This window comes from Eschrichtius robustus, chromosome 14, assembly GCF_028021215.1.
Source record: "Eschrichtius robustus isolate mEscRob2 chromosome 14, mEscRob2.pri, whole genome shotgun sequence".
NCBI lineage: Eukaryota > Metazoa > Chordata > Mammalia > Artiodactyla > Eschrichtiidae > Eschrichtius > Eschrichtius robustus.
In genome coordinates, this window is record NC_090837.1 from 18,139,021 (window position 1) to 18,163,987 (window position 24,967).

The window sequence follows — 24,967 nt, forward strand, 5'->3', positions numbered from 1 at the left end:
ATCTAAGAACACACAAAATGTCGTGCTGGTGGAAGAAAAGCAGGATGAGGAACTATATATTTATGATAAAATATCATTTTAAAAAACTACATGTGTACATGTGTATAAACATGTACGTGTGTACATAAACAATGGAGAAAAGATATCAATCAAACTGGGAGTGAAGGGCTTCCCTGGTGGTGCAGTGGTGAAGAATCCACCTGCCAATGCAGGGGACACGGGTTCAAACCCTGGTCAGGGAAGATCCCACATGCCGTGGAACAACAAAGCCCGTGCACCACAACTACTAAGCCCACGAGCCACAACTACTGAACCTACGTACCACAACTACTGAAGCCCGCGTGCCTGGAGCCCGTGCTCCGCAACAAGAGAAGCCACCACAATGAGAGGCCAGTGCACCGCAACGAAGAGTAGCCCCCGCTCGCCACAACTAGAGAAAGCCTGCATACAGCAACAAAGAGCCAACGCAGCCAAAGATAAATAAATAAAATAAATTAATTAATTAAAAAAAACTGTGAGTGAGGGAGTGAGGGTAGGAAGAAGAAATGAGGATGAGAACGTCATCTTTTAATCCTACACATTTTAGTTCTGTTGGGTTTTTATAATATGCATGTATTATTGCTTAGTCATATTTAAAATTTTTCTCTTCTGTTAGAAAAAAGTCTACTTCAAGAAGTTACACAAAGATTTAACCATACGACCCACCAATTCCATTCCTGAGTATATACCCAAAAGAACTGAAAACAGGTGTTCAGACAAAAACTTGTACACCAATGTCCGCAGCAGCATTATTCACAATCGCCAAAAGCTGGAAACTCAAATGTCCATCAATGGATGAATGGATAAACAGAAAGCGGTATATCCATGCAATGGAATATTATTCATCCATAAAAAAGAATGCAGTATTGATACACGCTATAACGTGGATGAACCTTGAAAACATAATGCAAAGTGAAAGAAGTCAGACACAAAAGGCCACATATATGATTCCACTTATATGGAATATGCAGAATAGGCAAGTCTATAGAGACAGAAAGTAGATTCATGGTTGCCAGGGGCTGGAGGTGGGGGATGAGGAGTGACTGGGTAAGGGGTTTCCATTTTGGGGGGGATGAAAAATCCTGGAACGGGACAGTGATGACAGTTGTGCAACCTTGAGAATATACTTAATGCCACTGAATTGTTTATTACAAAACAGCTATAGTGCAGACACGGCCATAGCTTGCTAATCTCTACTCTAGACGATGGAATGCCGTTAAAGACTTTAAAAAATATATTGATTTTAAATTTTTATGTTTCATTTCATAAATTTTGCAGAAGTAATATATGAATTCATTTTCGTTGTACAGGAATCTAAACAATATATACAAAGCTCAAGTCCTTCAGTTCCCTCATTCAAATAGTCAAATCCCAGGCCCCTTCCTGGATAACAAGTGTTATCAGTGGGGAGTGGATCCTGGAAGAACTGTCCAGAACTTTCTCCTTGCACTTGTGTGTGTGTGTACACACACATAGTTTTTTTAATTTAAAAAATATATTTATTGTTCTTAAAAATTAGTTTAAAAGGTATATTTTATGTTATGTGTATTTTACCCAATAAAAAAATCACCAAAAGAAAAGTCCATTTATAGAGATGAAATCTCATGATATTTAAAGCAAGCGTTTCTTTATTAACTCTTCATTTTTTTTGAAAATTTTCAAACATATGAAATGACAGATTAAAATAAAAAATTCACTTGAATAAAAACAATAAATGTCATTAAAAGTGAAAAAAATAATAAATAAATGAATAAAATAATCAATTCGCCACAGCCCATCCCCTGGATTCAATGACAATCAACATTTTGCCCCACTGGCTTCATGTAGCCCTTTTTGTTCTTACTGCTATTGTCACTATAATATTTTAATGTGAATATGGGGGCTTCACCTAAATTAGAGCCTCCTTCTACCTTTTTTTTTTTTTTTTGCCATGCCACATGGCACGCGGGATCTTAGTTCCCTGATCAGGGATCGAACCCATGTGCCCCGCAGTGGAAGTGTGGAGTCTCAACCACTGGACTGCCAGGGAAGTCCCTCTCTACCATTTTTAAAGAAATGACTCACAAGATCCAAGGATAAAAACAGGGCAAACTGCCCACCCCAGGAGTGGTGGGCACTGTCATTCAGAGCCAGCTCACCTTTGTTAGGGGTTTATGATGGGAGGGGTTCAAATGGGCTTGGAACCAAGCTCTGGTGTTTAAAACTCTGCATAATTTTCTTAAAAAGTAAAACTATGTGATCCAGCCATTCCACGCCTAGGTATTTATCCAAGAGAAAAGAAAATAGATGTCCCTACAGAGCCTTGCCCACAGATGTTCACAGAAGCTTTATTTGCAATGGTCCCAAACTGGAAACAACCCAAATGCCCATCAAGGGGTGAATGGATAAGCCAACTGTGGGCTACCTGTACAACGGAGTACTACTCGGCGATAAAAAAGGATGGGCTATTGAGACACATGACGACATGATGAAGCTCAAAATAATGATTCTGAGTGAAAGAAGCCAGACCAAAAAAAGAGCACTGGTTCCATTTATATAAAAATCTAGAAGATGCAAATGAATCTGTAGTAACTGAAAGCAGATCAGCGGTTGCTTTGGGGGATTACAAAGAAGAAACTTGCATGTGCTGGAAATGTCCATTGTCTTTATTGTGATGAAAGTTTCAACAGGTGTACAAAGATGTCAAAGCTCACCTGCTTATACGCTTTAAACATGTCCAGTTTACTGTATGTCAATTATACCTCAATAAAGCTGTTTAAGAAAAATTGAAACTGCAGAAAGCATCAACCACAAACCCGTTATACCTAGCAGTTATTTTATGAGCTTTTTTTTTATTAAACAGACTAAATGGGGACTTCCCTGGTGGTCCACTGGGTAAGACTCCATGCTCCCAATGCAGGGGACCCAGGTTCGATCCCTGGTCGGGGAACTAGATCCCGCATGCATGCTGCAACTAAGAGTCTGCATGCCGCAACGAAGATCCCGTGTGCCACAGCTAAGACCCAGCACAGGCAACATAAATAAATAAATAAATATTTAAGAAAACAGACTAAATGAAAAATTTTTTTAAGCAATTTAATTGATGGTAATTCTCCTCCTTCTTCTTCTCCTAGGTGACACATCAGGGTGGGGAAAGAAGCAGGGACCATAATGGGGGAAAATTGAGGGGGGTTTCTATCAACATTTTTACATCTTTATTAATTTCTTAATAAAGCAGACACTCTTACACAGGAAAGCCATGTCCCTCCTCCCATTTGCACAGACAAAAAGAAATGCCTGACGATTATACTTGCAACGGGGAATCACACAGCCCATCATACCGGAAGGGACTTTAAAAGTCCCAACATTAAGGGAATAAAATGTCTTAACGGTTCATGAGAGGTTTCTGATTCTTTCCTGGGTCCTGGAGATCATAAAAGCCCTTTTTCCAATAAGTATAACTACCTGCTGGGAAAAAAGGATGCGCCAAGTGGCTCCTTACCTTTTCTCTTGGTTCTTTAGGAGGCTCACTGCTCAGCTCAGAACACTTCTCACATGTGACTTCGTTGCTTGAAGCTGCGCTTGAAAACCTGGCACAGAGATCCAAGTTACTTGTACAGGGGCCGGCAGCTGTGGCTCCCTCCAGCCCGCACCCCGTAACTAGCTCAGGAACCCAGGGGTGAAATCAGCACTGAGACCATCAAAGCAACACTGCCCAATTTCCTCCGAGAAGGGACATGTCCTTTGCAGTTGCCAAACCTCTCTGGCCCGGTGGGGACAGCCTACCTTAAACACAGCATCATCGGGGCAGCAGGAGCCCCAGGCTTGGGTGAAGAGACCTGGGTGCTAGTCCCAGCTCTCCTGCCTCCCCACTGAGGGAGCTCGGGCCAGGCTTGTGACCTCACCTATAAAACGGGGATAATTAACACCTCCCCGTCGTCTTTTGTAGGGCGGATAAGAGGCTACCCAAGGCCCTAATAGCTACAGGAGGGCGTTTAGAGAAGAGTGAAGATGCCCCAGGAGGGGTAATTAATGGCTGTAACCCCACAATAGCAGCCCCACCGCAGACCGACCACGGGACTGGGGGCAGTGGGCAGTCAGGGGATGTGTCGGGGCGCGGGCCTGCCTCTGCCTCTCCGGGTGACCTGGGCCCAGGCGTTATCCCTCTCTGGGCCCGTTTCCCCACCGTAAAGGGGAAGAGGGAGAAAGCGGAGTTCTGGAGCTACACTTTTTCCATCTCTGAAGAGTTCTCTGGAGCGGACGCTGAAAGATTAGCTCAGGGCTGGGGGCTGCAGAGAAGAGGGAGGTGAAAGAAATCAAACCGCTTAAACTTGACCCACACGCAGCAGTCCAAGGTCCGCCTCCTGGGAGGCGTGAGGCTGTGCATGAGTTGTTTCTAAGCCCAGAGCCCTGGTTTCCCCTCCTGTCAGATGGGGACAACCTGAGACACTGCGGGGGACGCAGAGAGGGGAGGTGTGTGAGGTCCCCGACATGGGTGCCCCTTTCTCTGTTTTCTGGGTTTTTTAAAATTTTTATTATTATTATTTTGCCATGCTGTGCAGCTTGCGGGATCTTAGTTCCCAGACCGGGGATTGAACCCGGCCCATGGCAGTGAAAGCGCCAAGTCCTAACCACTGGACAGCCAGGGAATTCCCCCCTTTCTCTGTTTTCTGAATTCAGGGGTTCACAAGCCTGACTGCACATGAAAATCACTTGGGAAACTTTTAAAAGCCACCAAGACATGGGCCCCTCCCCAGACCAGCTGAATCAGATTCTCTAGGAGGTGGGGTGGGGGCCAGGCATCAGTATTTTTTTTTCCAGGTTATTCTAAATGCTGAGAGCCACCGGCCTAACTCTGGCCGAGCTGGCTGCCCGGGTTCCCAGGGCCTGAAGGGCAGTCTGCCCAGAGCTCCCCCTGGAAGCTCCATCCCTGACAAAGTATGTCAGCGGCATGCATGTCATTAACAAGCTGGCAGAAACACCCGGTGGCATCTCCCTGTCCTAGCCGAGAAGCCACTTGTGGAAAAACAAAGGAGCAAGAGATATCAGAGGCCAGGCCAAGCTTAGAAAATCATCATTAACCATTAGGATTAATCATATCATTTGGAGCTACGTGTTGAGGGCTCCCTTGGGCTGAGTGACTCTCAGCATTATCTCTCTGAGTCTTTGCCTTAATCCTTAAAGGCAGGTCTTAGCATCATTTCTGTTTTGGAGATGAAGAAACCGAGGCTCAAGGGGCGAAGCTACCCGCCCAAGTTATCGTGACCCATCTGATTTTGTTTTTTGGGCCATCCACAGAGGTTTAGGCCATATATTAGGTGTCCTCGGACTTTAGGAAAGGAAAGCTTAGCTATGGAGACAGGCTGAGCTGGAATTGCACCAGGCTCCCGACTTCCTCATGGTATTTCACCTTTCCTGTCCACATCTGTGAAATGGGCACAATATTTCCCCTTGAAAAGTGTATGAGGAAATGGAGCTCCCAGCCCTGCTGCCAGCACACACAGGGGAGCTGCCCTGCCTCTCCACACCTCAGCTTCCTCATCTGAGAAATGGGAGCCAATGACACTTCCTCTGGGGGCTGTGCGTAAACTGAGAGGGGGCGTAAGGCGCGCAGCACGGAGCCTGGCGCCCTGCTGTTTCCTTTCCCGAGGGGTCTCTGGTAAGGGGTTGAGGACCTTGGAGGCTGGGGGAAGCCAGCGGGATATTCCCACTTACAGTTTGGTCAAATCCGCTGACAGCGGCCGCGCCTGGACCACCTTCTTCCTGATCTCTGGCTTTGCTTCCGAGCTCTCGGTGGCCCAGCCTTTGATCCGCTCCTGGACGCTCACACCGGCTTTCCCCTGCTCCGGTGCAGCCGGTGGGGACTCAGGGGGGGCTGATGGGGGTGAAGACCACAATGACAAGGCCGAGGCGCTCTCCTCGCCAAAGAGGCTGACGTGCTTCTTCACGCCGCCCCTCGGGGTCCGCTCTCCCCCTGCCTGGGTTTCCCCATCAGCCGCTCTGCTCTTGACCTCAGCGACTTCTTGGCCTTTTCCAGGCCTGGGCGAAGGGGACTGGGGGGCCCTGGGTGCCTTCTCCGGCTCCCCATCCAGCTTGGCTTTCTCTTCCCCAAGATTCTGGTCATTGGTGGGGGTGACCCTGGCCGAGCCCCCCATGGTTCTGAGGTTGCCCATCTCCGCCTGCTTGCAGAGCAGCTTCTCCTTCCGTTCCTGGATCTTCCTGGCCACCTGCAGGAAGTCGGAATCCGGGTCGTGAAGGGGAGCCTCTGCTTTGACCAGACACTCCCCATCCACTTTGGGGTCCAGGTCAGGCCTCTCGGGCCCCCGCCACTGGGCCGTGGATCCTGCTATGGCCTCGTCCGCCACCTTCCTCGCCAAGGCCTCTCTACTCTCGAACCTGGCCGTGAGGTCCATGGACAGAGGCCTAGGCCTCCTCACCCACGTCTTCTCAGGAGGGGTGGGGGGCGCCTTCCCCGCCATGGCTGCCCCGCCAGGGCCTGCTGGCTTCTGAGGCTGAATGGACTCGATGAAAATGGCCGACACGGGCCTTCTCTTCAGGCGAGGCCTGGGCTCCAGAGCGGGGCTACCCGCGTCCTCCACGCTGCTGGCCTTTGACAGAGGCTCCTTTAGGCCTGTCTCCTCTTGGGTGGCCGCCGGCCTGGTGTCCTGAGACAGGGAGGCCGGTCGGGGAAGAGTCCCCGCAGGCTTTCGGGCCGGCAAGGCGGGCTTGGTGGCCACCTCAGGCCGGGAGGCAGCAGGGGGCCCCTGAGACACGCCTGCGTCGGCCTCCGGAGCCCCCCGGCCGACCCCCTTCCCCAGGGTAGGCCCGGCTTTGGTGGTTTCAAAGAGGATCATGGTGCTGGGGCTAGGCCGCAGAAGCGCGGCCTTGGAGACCAGAGACGAGCTGCTCGGGCCGTCCCCGCTCCCCGCCTCCCGCCCCACCAAGCCGGGCATCTTCTCGCCCAGCCCCTCTGCCGCCACGTCCCGGGAGAGCCCCCCGGTGGGAGACGGCCTGCTCAGGCTGGGCCACGAGGAGGTCACGTCCCCGGCCTTCTCCTTGGAGAAGGGCTTGGGGGCGAGTCTCGGCAGAGGGAGCAAGCGGACCGGGCTCCTGAGGGGGCTTTTTCCTTCCAAGAGCCGCGCTGAGGGCGCCCCGGGGGCCTTGCCAGCCTGGCGGAAGTAGGTCCGAGTCAGAGCCTCCTCCTTGGAGAGCTCGCCCAGGCCTGGCACTCCTGTCAGAGAATTTATGGAGCCGACCTCCACCCGCGTCACCATGGTTACGGCTGTGGATCCATGGGGAAGACGAACATCAGAAACGGAGAGGCAACCACTAAAAAAAATAGGAAATTTAAGATTCAGTCAGTGTCTGGGTTGAAGCAGAGGGATTTGGGGGACGGGGATCAAGAGACCAGAGTCCCGGGTCTGGACGACAGCTCTCCACTGACCACTGGGCCAGCCTGGGCCAGTGCCTTCACCTCTCAGCTGTGGGCAAAGGGCAGTGGACTAAATGGCCCGACTCTGAAGTTCATTCCGGCTCAAAGGATACAGAAAAGGCGCCAACATTCCCTTGGACTTCCCTGACTCAGCTAATCTCAAGGCCAGCTTTCAGGGTGAAAAGGGATTGATCTCTGCTGTACAGGTATGGAAACCAGCTCAGAGAGGCCAAGTAACCGACCTGAGGTCACTCAGAGAGTAAAGAGGCAAAGCTGGGATTCGAACCCAGGTCAGACTCCAAATTCACACCACACGCTCCCAGCATAAACCCTGGTGAGAGTCCTGTCACCCCGCAGTATTTTCCCATTTCAGAGCCTGCCCACGTCAGGCTGATCCTGGTCACAACCAAGCACAGAGAGGGTAGGTGACAAGCCCCACCTCACACAACTACCCAACGGTCACAAAGTTGGTCACTGGCCTTGGAACTCTAACCGTCCAGACGGTCCCTTATCTCTCCCCTCCCCAGTCCTTCCAGAAGCCTTAAAAAAAAGCCATCCTCATTTTCCACTCCACCTGCTGTCGTGATCGGTTTGCCTTTGGGTTCTTTTCGGTTGAACGCCTATTTTATGCTGGCTGCCTTCACAGTCTCAGTAAGAAGAGTAACAGCTAAGGACGAGAGTTTACCATGAGCGAGGCCTCAGGGAAGCCAAGTGCTTCCTCTGTTTTACAAATCACATCCTCTTCAGAACCCTAAGAGGTGGGTGTGTGATCATCAGCCCCAGTTTTGCAGCAGCTCAGGCACAAACCCCTTGTTCATCCAGTCATGAGCTCTGCTCTCTCAAGGCAGGAGCCCTCCTCTCTCATCCATCCTCCAATGACCCCGAGAAGCAGGGATTATCCTTATCTCCCTTATAAAGATGAAGGGAAAGGGCTCAGAGAGGTGGCCCGACTTGCCAACCATCACACAGCTGAAACGTGACCTCAAGTCCTGGACCCATTCAACTCTGCCTTTTTAACAATTATGTCCTCTTCCTTTCTGGTCTTAAAAAGTGCCAGACAAGTTGCTGTTCTTGATTCATCCCCCACCCTAACCCCACCTTCACTCCAGTGCTCTCTTTCCCTACAAAATTGTCCCCAGCCTGCCCCCGTCTAGATGGGCTAAAAGTAGAAGGCATTTTAGTCCAACGCAAGCCTCCACTTCCCTTCCTGGGGTGCTACACTGCTGCCCCCGGTTCTGACTCACTCAGCAGCCTGCAGGAAAGAAAGGCAGACAGATTTTGATATTTTCTCTTCCTTACACACTCGATGGTGCTAAAAAGATTCCTTCTCCCCAAAGCGGGGAACACTGTCTAGACGGGGTTAGAGGCAGAAGAGAGGCACAGAAATGGAGAATGGGAAAATCGGAGACTTGGGAGGAACCCGTCTGCAGTGACTCAGGGTGGAGTTCTAAGGTGCACAGGGTCCTGCCCCAAATCAGGACTGCTCATCGTTAGAGCCAGCTCCCGTGACCTCTGGGACACAGACATAGCCCAGACATGAGACAGAGGACAAGAACAGGATTCAAAGGACAGAGAGAAAATTCCCTAGCAGAACCCACAGGAGCCCTGCCCACCCCTGGACACTCCAGCCCCACTTACCCGAGCTAGCAGGTCCTGGCTGGGGACGTGTGACTGCCAGAGAAAGCCAGCGGTATCGTGTCTCATCTCCAATGGGGCTGTCCGCACACTCCCATGGCAGAAGCCAGCGGGGGAGGGGAGGCTCGTCCCAGCAGGCTGAGTTTCGAGCAGGTCTGGGGAGACACAGGGCGAGAGCCTCAGTTCCGGGGTTCTGGCAATATGTGCACAGACGGCGCAAAGGCTTTCGAGCTCCAACTGCAGCTGCTGGCATCTCTGCCAGCTTGCAAAACTCATGCTCCTAGCAGCTTTTCAGTATTGTCGCCTTATCTATACACGTGGGCATCAAGGGTGCCGAGTACAAACCGTAGGTGCTCAATAAAAATCTCCCCTGTTCGTCTGATACATGTTTATTGAGCACCTACCACGTTCACAAGGATGAATAAGAAATATCCCCTGTCTTCAGGGAACTCAGAGTCTTGCGTGAGAAACACACACACACATACACACACACACAAGCGATTACAACACTGGGCAATAAACATCATAGTTTATAAAGGGGGACATGGGAGCACAGGAAAAGGAGGATTAACTGCCTAAAACTGGGAGTGGTGGTCCCGGAAGACTCCCTCGGTTTAGAGGAGGTAACTCCTGAAGACTCAAAGAGCTGGCTAATTTGGGAGCTATTTCCCCTGGTTCTCCTGCTCAGCAGTACTTGGACATTGCATCTCTTGGAGGTCCTCACACGCCTCCTCAGGGCCTTTGCACGTGCTGTGCCTGTTCTCTGAGACACCCGTGTCACTACACACAGACGCAGGCCATCCCCTAAGATTGCAGTCCAGACACAGCTGCTCCCCTCCAACGTAGTATAATCTCCCTCTTACATGTCCAGAGAGACCCACAGACACTCATAGCTACACAGCTACATTTAATAGTTCATGATCCTTCATTTCACATCAATGGGAAGCCCCCAGGAGTCACCCTGAATCCCCAAGAGCTAGCACAGTGGCCTGGCAGATAATAGCACTGAACACATAATTATTGAGTGAATAAATAAATAAATGAATGAAGAACTATTCTCCTGGCCTTGCTCCCCACCCTTCTAAGATTCTAAATAAGTGCCGGAGTCCTGAGTTTCATGACACTAAGCAGTCTGGGTCTAAATAAGTGCCAGAGTCCTGAGTTTCATGACACTAAGCAGTCAAGGTGAACTAGTTCCTCTGGCTCTGGCAAGTTCTGGTGTGGCCATAGGTCAATTGCTACTGAATGACAGAACCAAGGAGCTGCGAAGAGCTCAGCTGGGAGCTCAACCTGCTGACCCCGCCGAGAGGCCCCACCAGTTTCACCTGCTGCACTGCCTGGGACAGGCCACCGTCAGACACCTGCTGTGACCACATTAACCCCAGGCTATCACACCGGCTCATCTGCCCAAAGGTGGAATGAACGAATGCTTCTCTATACAGCTTTTCCTGGGAAGAACCACCAAGAGCACTGTTGCTGAATCAGGGCTGACGGCTCACAAATGTTGCCCCCACTTTGGGATCTCTGAACCCATCTCAGTAGCCAGATTGCAGGGAAGGAAAAAGGGAAAACAAGAGAAAGGTTCTTGGTCCGCACCCCTCTTAACCAGAACGGTGTCTCTGTTATCTGTAATCTCCTTTCTATATTGGGCTCCCTCTCAAGTTTCCATTTAAAATGCCAGGCAGATGCCTGGTCTATAAATATGGTTGCATGAACGAATCAATGAATGAATCAATCAATCAATGAACAAAGGGGGGAAAAAAAAGAGTTTTTAAACCACCATAGTGGACGGCTAAATAATATTTTGAACTCTTTCCCAAACCTAGAAACCCATGATTCTCAGGTTTTCCTTTAACCTGTTGTAAAATACAAGGAAACCGACTGAAATGTTCGCTTTAAAATCTTGCTTTAAATGCATCACATATGTTATGCTTAATTTAAGAGATGGTAGTCTCTTCCAAAACATTTCAGAAGCCCACTCACACAGAGGACAGATGCTGTTTATTCCTGGGGTGGCCTCGCTCGCTCTTTTTAAATATATTAGCACGATGGCCAGAGCCAGGTAAACAAGAGCTCCCTGGAGAAAGCAGGGACACCAGGTATGAGCTGTGTCTGGTTTTATCTACAAATAACCGTGGAGGTCGGCATGGGGGGACAGACGGGGAGCCAGGCTGATCTGGGAGGTCAGGAGGCTGCAGTGGACCAGGACACGGAGGATGCGGGGCAGCAGTGGGGGTAGTGGTGGGTGTGCCTCTGAGGTTGCTGAACCCGCCAGGTCCACAGGCTCGATCTCCCTGAATTGATCTGCAAGGTCTGAAATTCCCATCTCCTGCGATTTCATGCAGAGAAAACCATGTTCCTGAGGGTTGAGTCACCGAGACCAATCATCGCTGAAATTAGACAGGCGTCGTTCATGAGCATTCGTTCCTCCCATCCCTCTGACCTTCCTTCTACAAGCCAGGCTCTGTGCCGGGTGCTGGGGGTGCAGCCGTGGAGCGCACAGGCTCCCGGGGAATCCGAGAGAACCTCACAGGGACAAGGCAGGAGAAGCCCTTCCATTCACAACCCAACCGTTTGGTAGCTTCTCTCTCAGATTCAGAGGCATTGATTCATTCGAACAGCTGTTGCCAGTCTTTCATAATGACACCCCTAAATCCGATCTGGGAGCTCACAGTCATTCACTCAGCCATCTCTGGGTGCCGCTTCCTGGGAATGCCACAATCTGGTGAGGGCCGTGAGCCAGTCCTGACACCTTCCAGCATCTTCTGGAATGTGACCTGGGCTCCCAAATCTGCAAATCCACCCTGTGTGGTGCCCCGTGTGAAGGGCCAAGTGCATGCCCAGGTCTCCCCAGGAAAGCAGGGCTGTGGTAAACGCATGTGCGTTGTCCATCCACAGGCCCCAGATGGAGGGGGACCAACGTCTAATGTCGATGGAGTGCATGCATCCTCTCCTCTCCGTCCCCATGGCTGTGGCCCCAGCTCATTCATTCATTCATTCATTCATTCCAATACACAGTTACTGAGCACCTACCATGTACCAGGCTCTGAGGACACAGCAGTGAACAAAACATATAGAAACCCCTGTTCCCACAGAGCTGACAATCATGAAGATAGGAAAAGACAATAAACGAAATAAATAAGCAAGAGGCATAGAATGTTGTTAGGTAAGTAACTTTCTCTGCTGGCGTCTTCTCCAATCTGTTCTAGCAGCAGCCAGAGTGTTTCTCTGATACGCAGGGGCCACCATGTCACTCCCCACACCTCCCCACTGCCCTCTGAATGAAGATCAAACTCCTTCCCTAGGGCCTGGCAGGATCTGGATCCTCTTCATCTCTCCAGCTTCAGTCTCATGATTGACACCTCCCCCTCCATCCCTCTGTCTGTCTCTCACACTCACTCACATACTTACTGCAGCACATGAACCCCAGACAGGTCACAAGACACATCATGCTTTTCCTCACCTTCCCACCTCTACACTGCCATTTCCTAGTGCCTGGCTAATCTCAGCTCCAAGCAGCCACCTCCTCCAGGAAGCCTTCCCTGATGCCCCAGGGTGGGTTCAGGTGCCTCTTCTCTGCTCTGGTATCTAACTTCCAGAGCCTCTCCCTAGCCCAGCACTGATCCCATATGTGGTGACTGCCTCTAGAGTGGGAGCTCCAGGCCAGGAGGGTCCTGGGTCTGGTTCGCAGCTGTACCCCCAGGGTCTGATGCTTCACCGGACATAAAGTCAGTTTGCAAAAAATACCTCAAGGGAGAGCATCCCTGAGAGAAGAAAATAATAGTATCCAATGCAGGCGTGGGTGTGGGAAAACTGACACGCTCATCTGCTCCCAGGGACAATGTAAGTTACAAAAGCAATTTGGCAATATTCACTTTCCACTAATAATTTTGGAGACCCCATCAAGACTCAGGGACCACACTAAGTGACTCTGCACCTTCTGCCTTCTCCCATGTAATATTCTCAACAATCTTGTGCTTTGCAGTTTATTACCACCATTCTACAGATGAGGAAAATGAGTCAGATCTCAAGCTAGTGAGGGGTAGTGTTACAGTGGAAATCTTCTCACTATGAATCAAGTGTTTCCCCCCATATACCTCACCCCAAAAACATTCATTTATTTTTGACTCAGTAATCCCACGTCTAAAAACGTGTCCTATGGAAGGAATCTAAAGGAAGAGAAAACCATCCACACGAAGATGCCCCCTGCAGTGTTCCCCATCCAAGTGCAGCAATAACGCACCCTGAACTTCGGGTGATAACTCTTATTTGAAAAAACCCAGGACTCAGAAGCCATTTGAAATGTCACAAAAGTTGCAACGTCAGTGGGTAGACCAGATCGCCAGTTCCCAGTCTGCCCACAAGTGGCACAAAAATCCCTTCACACCACACGGCCTGAGTTTGTGATCAGAAAAGATGGTTGCAGGACTTCCCTGGTGGCACAGTGGTTAAGAATCTGCCTGCCAATGCAGGGGACACGGGTTCGAGCCCTGGTCCAGGAAGATCCCACATGCTGCAGAGCACTAAGCCTGTGCGCCACAACTACTGAGCCCACATGCCACAACTACTGAAGCCCGCATGCCTAGAGCCCGTGCTCCTCAACGAGAAGCCACTGCAATGAGAAGCCCACACGCCGCAACGAAGAGTAGCCCCCGCACGCCGCAACTAGAGAAAGCCTGCGCGCAGCAACAAAGACCCAGCGCAGCCAAAAATAAAAATAAATAAATAAATTTATTTTAAAAAAGGATGGCCTGGGCTTCCCTGGTGGCGCAGTTGTTGAGAATCTGCCTGCCAATGCAGGAGACACGGGTTCGAGCCCTGGTCTGGGAAGATCCCACATGCTGCGGAGCAACTAGGCCCGTGAGCCACAATTACTGAGCCTGCGCGTCTGGAGCCTGAGCTCCGCAACAAGAGAGGCCGCGATAGTGAGAGGCCCGCGCACCGCGATGAAGAATGGCCCCAACTTGCCGCAACTGGAGAAAGCCCTCGCACAGAAACGAAGACCCAACACAGCCATAAATAAATAAATAAATAGATAAATAAATAAATTTAAAAAAAAAAAAGGATGGCTGCCATGGCTATCATGGCAAAAACCTAGAAATAATCCACATTCTCCACAAAAGGCGAAAGCCTCTCAGCCACATGTAAGAGGCTGTTCTGCATCTCTTGAAAGTGAGGACTGGGGGACCTGTGCAGGAAAGTGAGAAGAGCTCATGAGAATGCTGTTGGAGAGAGGGAGGCAGGTGGGTAATTTTCTGTATTCAAGGCTGTGACAATGGCAAAGATTGTTTACACAAATGGTCAAGGTCTGGAAGGGGAAAGGGACAGGTGAAAAGAAAAAGTGTCAGGGACAAGGGTGGAATTGTTATATTTTTAAATTCCTTTTCACTTTGAGATTCCTTTTTATTTCCATTAATGTTGTTTGTGCAGATTTCTTTTTAGGCCTCAATACCGGAAGTCTCCCTCTGAGCTGTGTTCTCCCCATCAATTCAAAATGTAGAGGTACCAAGGCTCCCTTCCTGCCCACTTTCAGAGTTTTCAAAAGCTGAGGACAGGGACTTCCCTGGTGGTGCAGTGGTTAAGACTCCGTGCTCCCAATGCAGGGGGCCCAGTTTCGATCCCTGGTCCGGGAACTAGATCCCACATGCATGCCACAACTAAGGAGCCAGTGAGCCACAACTAAGGAGCCTGCAAGCTGCAACTAAGGAGCCTGCCTGCCGCACCTAAGACCCAACACAACCAAATAAATAAATAAATAAATTTTTTTAGAAAGAAGCTGAGGATAAAGATAACTATTATTTATTAAGCACTAAGTGTGTGCCAGGAACTGTGCTAAGTGCCTTACAAAGATGACTCATTTCGTCCCCTTAACAATACAAAGAAGCAGGTCCTGGGACTTCCCAGGCAGTCCAGTGGTTAAGACTGCGCTTCCACTGCAGGACATGAGGGTTCAATCCCTGGTTGGGGAACTAAGATCTCTCATGCTGCGCAGCCTGGCCAAAAAAAAAAGAAGCAGGTCCTATTATGAAGCCCACGTTACAGGTGAGGAAACTGAAGCTGGAGGAGTGAATGGATCTGCCGTGGGCAGCAGGAGGTATGCCGATCCGCCCTCCCCTCCATAGGATTCCTTCCAAAGTCCACATGGGCTTAACTAGAACAAGTGCTTTTTTATGATGTTCAAATGTAAAGGACACTTCACACCCATTATGGTGTCTATCATCAAAAAAAAAACAGAAACAACAAGTGTTGGTGAGGATGTGGAAAATTTGGAACCCTTGTGCACTGCCCAGGAAAACAGTATGGCAGATCCTCAAAAACTAAACATAGAATTATCATACGGGGACTTCCCTGGTGGTGCAGTGGTTAAGACTCCGCACTCCCAGTGCAGGGGGCCTGGATTCGATCCCTGGTCCAGGAACTAGATCCCACATGCATGCTGCAACTAAGAGTTCACATGCCACAACTAAGGAGCCCGTGAGCTGCAACTAAGGAGCCCACCTGCTGCAACTAAGACCCGGCACAACCAAAGAAAGAAAGAATGAATTACCATATGACCACCCCTAGGTGTATGTCCAAAAGAGCTGAGGGTAGGGACTCGAACAGATACTTGCACACCTCCACCAAACCCTCTCTGTGTCTTTACCTCCCAGTCGCTCTGAGAATCTTCTTGAAGTCTCGTATTTGTACTGCTTTCTGCTTTTCTCCCATCCTCCCAGCACCACTACATCCCCCATCCACTGCCATCTCAGAATTCCATCCAGAGGAGAAAAAAAAATTTTTTTAATTTAAAATAGAACATAGTGAAGCAAAGACAGAATGCCCCTCCCCCAAAGATCACCCTGTCCCTGTCTGGGAGTTGTGTTATTTAAAGATATTCTGTATGTTGTATATATATTTTGTATGTTGTATATTTTTCATGTAGCTTCCTTAATGGAGAAAAAAATCCTAATAAAATTTAAATTTAGTTGAATTTCAGTGTTCAAAGCAAAATTATTCACAATAGTCAAAAGGTGGACACCACTCAAACGTCTATCGATGGATAAACAAAATGTGGTCTATCCATACAATGGAATATTATTCAGCCTTACAAAGGAAGGAAATTCTGACACATACAACGTGCATGAACCTGGAGGACATTATGCTAAGTGCAATAAGACATTCGCAAAAGGACAAATACTGGATGATTCCACTTATATGGGGCACCTAGAGTAGTCAAATTCATAGAGACAGAAAGTAGAATGTTGGTTGCCAGGGGGTGGAAGGTGGAGGGAATGGGGCTTTATTGTTTAATGAGTACAGAGTTTTAGTATGAAATGATAAAAATAATTCTGGAGATGGATGGTGGTGATGGTTGAGTAATAATGTGAATGTACTTAACGCTGCTGAACTACACACTTAAAAACAGTTAAGATGATAAATTTTATGCTATGTATATTTTACCACAATAAAAAAAAAACAAGAAACTAAAGACAAATATAAAGGAAACCTAATGCTTAAGCTCTAATTACCATGTGACTCAGCTCATGGGGACCCATGTCCTTTAGGCAAATCTCCATTAGAAGCCCTCATGAAAAAAAAAAAAAAAAGCCCTCACGGTACACACTGGGCTCTGCCCCCATCCCCACCAGGAACGCAATGGGAAGCAAAGGAGACGCCATTCCTGATTACAATCGGGGGGTGCTCTAATAGGGGCAGAAAATGAGGCTGTAAAAGCCCAAAGGAGGAGTAGTCAGGGATGCCTTCCTGGAAGAGGTGACATCTCAACTGAGACTGGTAGGAGACAGCCAAGCAGAGGAGGAGGTTGGAGCCAGGAGAGGGAACAGCATGTGAAAAGGCCCAAAGGTACAGGAGAAACACAGTCATATAGCGTGAGCCTGTTCACTTATTCTCCTTGGGGCAACGTGGGGCTATCTTGGTGAAAAGTCTGAGTGGCACAACTTTCGAAAAACCATGCACTTTTGTTGAGTCAGAGTCGCACTGGAAGGTACAAAACACTGGTCCGAGAGTCAGAACTGGGTGATTTTAGTCAAGGTGATCACAGATCCTGGTGTACCTGGGACAGAACCCTTTCATTCTCAAAAGTGCCCGGGTTTGGACAATAAATTATTCCATCATCCTACTTTTTTTTTTTTAAACTGTGGTAGAAACCACATAACATGAAATTCATAATTTCAACCACTTCAAAGCGTGAAAGCTGTGTCATTTTGTAAATTCAAGGTATTGTGCAACCGTCGCCACTATCTAGTTCCAAAACATTTTCATCACCCCAAAGGAAATCCCATACCCAAGAAGCAGCCACTCCCCCTTCTCCCCTCCCCCAGCCTCTGGCAACCACTACTCTGCTTTCTGTCTATAAGGAGCTGCCATTTCCAGATATTTCAAAGAAATGGAATCACCCAATATGTCTCTCACCCTAGTTTTGGTCTCAGTTCCTCCACAAACTTGCAATGAGAGCTTGGACAAGTCCCTGCCAGATTCTGTGACTGTGGTTTGGCTCAACCCCAGGACTTATCAGGTTTGCATTATGTAACTTTTCTCTGCCCCTGGCTCATCCCCCGTGGAGCCCAGCTCTCTGAGATTCTGAGATCCATGTTCTACATCCCCTGGTCCCCCACGATTCCTTCTGAACAACTGGTGCTCAATAAAGGATTGTTAGGGGACTCAATAAAATTCTCATTCAGTGTTGACAGAAGTAGTGAGAGCTAAGTTTCCTACTCAATGTGTGTGATTCTGTAAGAACTGCCTTAATTAGTACAGCCTTGACTTCTGTGTCAATTTCAAGTTGTAATGAATTAGAATTCGGGGCATCTGACCTTTCAGACTCTGGAATACAGAGGAACAGTTTGAGGGGGCTTTTCCCCAACTGGCCCCATACCACAAGATGTGGGTGGTACACATTCACACCCACACAAAGGGTCCTGTGGTTTATATCAATAGAAAGAGTTTGGGAAATGCCAGCTCAACAGTGTGTAAACTACTGTCCTTCCCACAGGACTTTTCAGAGCCTCTGGTGAGCTAATTGGCATTTTAGACACTCCAAAGCAGAATCCAAACTGCCTCACCCCAATATGCCTTGTCCAGGTGCAACTGCTGATTTGGAGAAAGAATGTTACAAGTTGCCTTTATGCCTTTATTTAAACATCCGCCTTTTCAACTTTCATTGGCCTGTTCCTTCCTACTATTTGTGCTATTTCTGGACTGGCTACAGCACTCACCAAAACCATTAATCAAGCAGCTTTTTTGGGCTTGTTTGTTTTTCTCTGGATCAAGGATGGGCAAACTACAGTCTGTAGGCCACATCTGGCCCACTGCCTGTTCTTGTAAATAAAGTTTTATTGGAAGACAGACACACCCATTAATTTACATGTTATTGATGGCTTCTTCCAAGGTGTGAAGACAGACCGGAGTGGTTGCCACAGAGGCCGTATGGCCCAGAAAGCCTAAAATATTTACTCTCTGGCCCTTTACAGAAAGTTTGTGACCCCTGCTCTAGATTGTAGAGAACTCAGTCCCCTGAGAGACTGGACTCCCCCAAGGATATGACATGCCCCCTTTAAATTATCCAAAGCTCTCACGCTATTCTGGCAGAGACCTACCTCTTCACGAGGTCTCTTCAGGTTCTCCACATAGTAACTGCAGAAAAATTCAAAAATATAAATGAGCAAAATGTTTTTAATAATCCTATATCCCACCACCCAGAGCCAACAGCCATTACTAGCATTCTGATGTCCATCCATCTGGCCATTTCCAAAATAAGTGGGAACTTTTTGTCAAAACTAAAATGGAGGGCTTCCCTGGTGGCGCGGTGGTTGAGAATCTGCCTCCCAATGCAGGGGACACGGGTTCGAGCCCTGGTCTGGGAAGATCCCACATGCCGCGGAGCGGCTGGGCCCGTGAGCCACAGCTACTGAGCCTGCGCGTCTGGAGCCTGTGCTCCGCAACAAGAGAGGCCGCCATAGTGAGAGGCCCGCGCACCGCGATGAAGAGTGGCCCCCGCTCGCCACAACTAGAGAAAGCCCTCGCACAGAAACGAAGACCCAACACAGCCAAAAATAAATAAATAAATAAATAAATAAATAAATAAATAAATAAATAAAATGGAATCAGGTCATGCATGCTGTTTAGGAACTTGCTTTGTTTTGTTTAATTTCAAAATACGTCATAAATACCTTTCACATCAATAGCTACACAACCTCTACAGCTGTTTCTCATGCTTTGCAGTATCCCATTACATGGATATCTCATCATTACATCGAATCCATCCTCCACTATCGTATCCTTAGGTTGTTTCCAATCTCTGACTATTAAAACCAACACTGCAGTGAACGAACACCCACGTGCAATGACTTTCCCAAGGTAAATGTTGCCTAGAAGTGGGCTGGCTGGTTCCAAGGGTGTACACTTTTTTCAGAGCTTTGGATATATGCAGACTGGAGCTTCACACCTAAGGGAAACACATCCCATGCTGACTTGAGTCAAAGCTTAGGAGGCCAGGGTTCTTAACCTCTGCCCTGGGGCAGACCCAATAAAGATGAGAAATAAACCAGGGCCCCAGGGCTGACTGTGCCATCACTGGCAGCTTTACTGGGTCTCATTTATGGCCGGACCATCACGCACTTGACTGTAAGATTTGCAAAGGCAATTAGAACGGCTCACAGGGAGACGTGAGTCTGGGCCCAGCCCAGAGGCTGTGTCCAGCCTGGCGTTGCAAGGGTGGGCAGGAAGGAAGCCCCGCCCCAGAAATGACGTTCACGGCAGAGGAAATTCAACATCAGAGCTCAGTTCAACACGACACACAGATCAATGCTGGACTCAGAAAAATCTGAGTATAACATGCTCTCTCTTTAGGGAGCCTGAGAGGTGCATATTGCATTTCAGAAAAATAAATAAATAATTCCCTCCGAGCACAGACAGGTTTCTGGAGGAATTAGCTTATTTTGGCCCAAGAGCTGCCTTATGTTCAAACTCAAACCCTGGGAAGGTCTGATCATGTGTTCCCCAGCTCCAAAATAAATGTCTCCCACTGTCCATTGCCTTGGACAAGGTATTCAAGACCCCCCACCACCAACCCACCCACAGGCCAAAACTAACCAACCTGATCGATCTGTACTACAGGTCCTGCCTCCACTCCCAGATTCCCAAAGGTACCTCACGACCTGAGTATCTTTTTCACTTATTTCTTCTCCGTGGAGAGCCCTTTACCCACAGCACAATTTCCATTTGCCCAAATCCCACTCATGCTTTTACAGCAGACTAAGGGACACCTCTTCCAGGAAGCCTGTGCTGACTTCCTAAGCCAAAGTGTCTTCCAACCCTCTTTGGCTATTTACCTGATCATCATGCCTTGTATCAGAGATAAGCCTGACAGTCTCCCCCCGGCAAGATTTACAGATCCCTCCTGAGCCCACCCAGGACACAGACCTCTCCGGCTCTGGGTTCCCCTTCCCAGAACCTACCCAATGCTTGACAGAAGGCAGAATAGGAGAGTGCTGGGTTCCCCAGCAGTGGGAGGCAGCCCATGCGGGACACAAGATGGTCTTTGGTAACACTTAGGATGCTTTGACATCCAGGCACAGCATGAAGCTTCTGTGAATGACATTCTGTGCAAACTGTTTCCTTTCTGATTCTCATGGGTGCCTTCTCATGAAGTTCCTGAGTCCATCTCTGCTTGGTGCCACCATGACTTTAACACCTACACTATCTGCTAATCTCCCAGGTTTAAGAAAGAAGACACAGCTCCAAGCTCAGACCATCAGCTGCAGCAGCAGATTTTAAAATATAATTTTATTTTCATTGTATTTAATTTTACTGTTGTTTTCAATTTAAGACAAGTGACACTGGTTTGCTATTTACAGTAGAGATGTTTGTAACGGTTCCTTTAAAATTTTATTTAACTTTCGGAAAAGTGAAAGTTTAAAAATAAAATGATGATACAGGGGTTATGTAGAAATGGCAAAAGCCCATGTGACAGGGGCTATCCCTGGTAGCACAGTGGTTAAGAATCGCCTGCCAAGGCAGGGGACACGGGTTCGAGCCCTGGTCCAGGAAGATCCCACATGCCATGGAGCAACTAAGCCCGTGAGCCACAACTACTGAAGTCCACGCGACTAGAGCCCGTGCTCCGCAACAAGAGAAGCAACCGCAATGAGAAGCCCACGCACCACAATGAAGAGTAGCCCCCGCTCGCCACAACTAAAGAAAGCCCCCACGCAGCAACAAAGACCCAACACAGCCAAAAATAAATCAATTTTTTTTTTTTTTTTAAAGCCCATGTGACTGGAATTCACCAGTAAAGTGGAAAGATCATGGCATTGGAGTCAAAAACAGGCAGATGCATCTTGTGGTGCTCCCTCCCCATCATCCTGCCTGGAACAAAGATGTGATGCCTGGAACCAAGGCAACCATTTTGGGACCATGGGATCACAAGTGATACTTTAAGGATAGTGACATGGAAAAGACCTTGATGACATAGCTGAGTTACTAAACTAACTGAACCGTTCTCCTCTGGATTTTTGTTGTTGTTATTGCTATGTGAAAAATAACAATGTACTATTTAAGCCATTGTTAAGGTTTCTGTTACATGAAGGCAAAAGCATTCTTAACGGACACAGGGAGTTTGGGTACAAATTGGTTAAGTGGACAAATGTCTTGTAAGTAAACACAGTGAATGTAGTAGTGCTTTTGACAAGCCACTTCACCCCTGAAAGCTCAGTTTCTTCATGGGTAAATTAAGTTCAATGATACCTACCTCAAGGATTCCGAGGATTAAAGGAGATGGTGCATGTAAAACACCATCAGTATACTTGGCACATACATAGTAGGTTTCTGCAAATGCATGATAAATAAATGAGCAAATAAACAAACAGAACATCAAGCCTGATGGAGGGATGTGTGGGTTGGTGGGAGTTTTTTAGCTAGATTTAAAGGAATAGCTCTCTGATGAAGGAATTTGGGAGAGATAGTGATTCAGGGACTGGGTAAGCGGATACTTTTCTCAAGGCTGGCCTACGATCCAATACCAGCCTGTCATCTACACAAGCCTTGATTAAAATCAGGGGGAAGCACCGAAGAATGTAGGCACCAAAGAGCATCCCTCCCAAAACCAGGTGCAAGAAAAGCCTGAAAAGACGGTCAAGACCGAACTGGCATCCCAGGGATGTAAACAGTCCCAGGTCCATCCCCGGCTGCTGCACCCACCCCACCCCACCCCACCTCCACCAGCCGTTCTCATCCGGGCTACGCCCATGGCAATGAACCTGCAGTGATGGCCGACATGTCCTCTCCTGGTTTTCCCAGGAGGGTAACTGTGCCTCCGATACCCTTCAGGCAACCAACTGACTCTTCCTCCTCGTCCTCTGGGACCAGCTTCCCAGCACCCCTGTAAACCTGTCAGGGCCTGGCGCTGCCAGCCTTGGGGCACGACAGACAGGCCCTCCTGGCACAGAACCCAGGCCTCAGTGGAGCTGAAGAAATATACCTGGCCTGGCTGCCAAAAAGAGAACCCAATGAACAATCCCAAGTTTATTCAATTGCTTTGTCCTCCAACCTATTAAGTGCTGGGCCCTGGGAAAGCTTGGTGTTAATAATTACCATCATCAGATCACTAACACTAATTGGGCACTCATTTTGTGCCAGATGGCACATTAAATGAATTTCCCCACTTAATCCACCTTCTGGGGTGGGTCGCATGATTAGGCCCACTTGATGGATGAGGACAATGATGCCAAGGGAGGTTTAGCAATTTGCCCACGGGGTGGAGCTGGGATTTGAACTCAGGCAGCCTCCCTCCCAATCCCACCCAGTTCAATCCCACCCAGTTCATCCTCGCAGCAGCCAACAGTTGCTGGGTTAAGTGCTGGCATCCCCTCCTCTCCCCATGCCAAACTCCCCCCCCACCACCACCTCCACCTCTACCCCTGTACTGGGCCCTGTTAATCTCTTCAATGATCTTCTGGGGCTGATGCTATTATTATCCCCATTCTACAGATAGGTAAACTGAGGTTTCAAAAGACAAAGTGATTGGCTGAGGTCAACTGCTTAGTAAGTTAGCAGATCTGGGATTCCATTCAGGCTGTTTGACTCCACAGTGTATGCACTTTGCCATTTTATCCTTCACGGGACCTGTCCAGCTCAGACTGGGTATTCAGGCAAGTTTTGGGACAGAACATCTTTGTGCTCAAAGCACAGTCTAGCTGGGAGGCAGACACGGCTGCAGACATGGCCACAGACAGTGACCACAGCAGGGAGGTGAGACTGAGGCCCTCGGGAGGAAGAGCTTAGAGTAGACAGAATAATGCCCCCCAACGATGTCCACGTCCTGGTCCCCAAAATTTGTGACTCTGTTATCTTTGCAGATGTGACCAAGGGAAGTCTCTTGAGATAGGAAAATTATCCTGGATTAGCTGCGTGGGCCCGATGTCATCACAAGGTTCCTTATGGAAAAGAGGCAAGTGGGTCAGAGTCAGAGAGAGAAAATGTGATGAAGGAAACAGGGATTAGAGCCATGCGGGGCCACAAGCCAAGGGATGCAGCAGCCTCTGGAAGCTGGAAAAGGCAGGGAAATGGATGCTCCCCTAGAGCCTCTGGAAGGAACACACCCCAGCCAACCTTCATTAGACTTCTGACCTCCAGAACTATAAGGTAATAAACTTGCATTGTTGAAGCCAGTAAACTGTGGTAATTTGTTACAGCAGCAATAGGAAACTCATACAGAGCTTAAGTTGGCTGGGGAGAAAGGAAAGGGAGGACTGTCTGGAGGAGGTGGCACGGAGCTGAATGGCTACCTAAATAACCCCAAAGCTCAAGCCTTTGTGAAGTCCTTTGGGTTAGCCCCCCCAGAGCCACCAAAATTCTTAACCCCCCCATTCCTGCTTGTTTGGACCTTGACAGTATCAAATCCTACAAGGTAGGTCCTGGCACTGCACTTTTCCATGTAGCTACTAAAATTTAAATGTCAACTGATTAAAATTAAATACAATTTTAAATTCAGTGCCTTGGTCACACCAGCCCCATTTGAAGGGCTCCGTAGGCACGGGAGGCTGGGTGCCTTACTGGGCAGTGCAGAAAGTCCTATTGGACTGCGCTATACATTCCCAATACACAGATGTGAAACTGAGGCTCAGAGTCACAGGGGCGGGAAGGGACAAGCTGGCACTCAGTCCCTGGATCTTCTAATTTCATCCTCAGCCTTCTTAACACAGAGGAGGCCTGGGCCACAGGGCTGGCTGCCTCAACCCCAGGCCCAACCTTATTTAACTGAACCATGAATTATTCACCCACTGTCCGGAGTCATGACCTTTAGCATCACCGAGAACTGTTTATTTTGACCTCTTTCTCTCTCTGCCTTAAACACAGGGTGAGAGGCGAGGGAGGCAGAGGAGAGGCCTTGGTTAATGAAAGGTTCTGGTTAACAGAGGTTCCAGCCACTCATTACGGGCACAGAGCATTTGTGGTTTAAACTGAGGAGTGTCACGTGTTTGAGAGATCAGCCAGTGTCCTTTTGACCCCCAAATCCATCATCTTTATCAACTGGCATACAGCGCTAAGAAAACCTCTATCTACAGGGCCAGAATTACACCATCAACACACAAGGCTAACATGGTTCAATTTCTAGGGTAACCTTTGCCACTTACAAGGATATAAGGGGCTCCTTGCCCAACAGAGGCAGTTACAAAGAGTTTCGGGGTGCAGGGGGGAATACAATTAAAAATAAATTTTAAGTTCATTCCCTGGCGGTGGCAGGCAGGGAAATGGGTGAATTGAGGGCCAGAAATGGGAGGGAGATTTCTCACTGTCTGCACTCTGGTAACTTTGCATTTTGAGCCTCGTGAATGTATTACCTGACCAAATAAATAAGTAAAAGTTAAACTGTAAAACATTTAG

At 48.5% G+C, this 24,967-nt stretch overlaps 1 protein-coding gene across 1 annotated transcript in view; it reads right to left on the reverse strand.

Annotated features, from left to right (window-relative positions):
• KIAA1671 (KIAA1671 ortholog) overlaps positions 1-18,718 on the reverse strand; it is a 139,427-nt gene extending 120,709 nt beyond the window's left edge. Inside the window, exons 1-4 of the mRNA XM_068562631.1 lie at positions 18,682-18,718; positions 9,089-9,240; positions 5,734-7,347; positions 3,521-3,608 (exon numbers count right to left, since the gene is read on the reverse strand). Of these exons, the coding sequence (XP_068418732.1) occupies positions 3,521-3,608; positions 5,734-7,292 (1,647 nt within the window). The 5' untranslated portion in view covers positions 7,293-7,347; positions 9,089-9,240; positions 18,682-18,718. The remainder of the gene's footprint in view (positions 1-3,520; positions 3,609-5,733; positions 7,348-9,088; positions 9,241-18,681) is intronic.
• Positions 18,719-24,967: the final 6,249 nt, after the last annotated feature.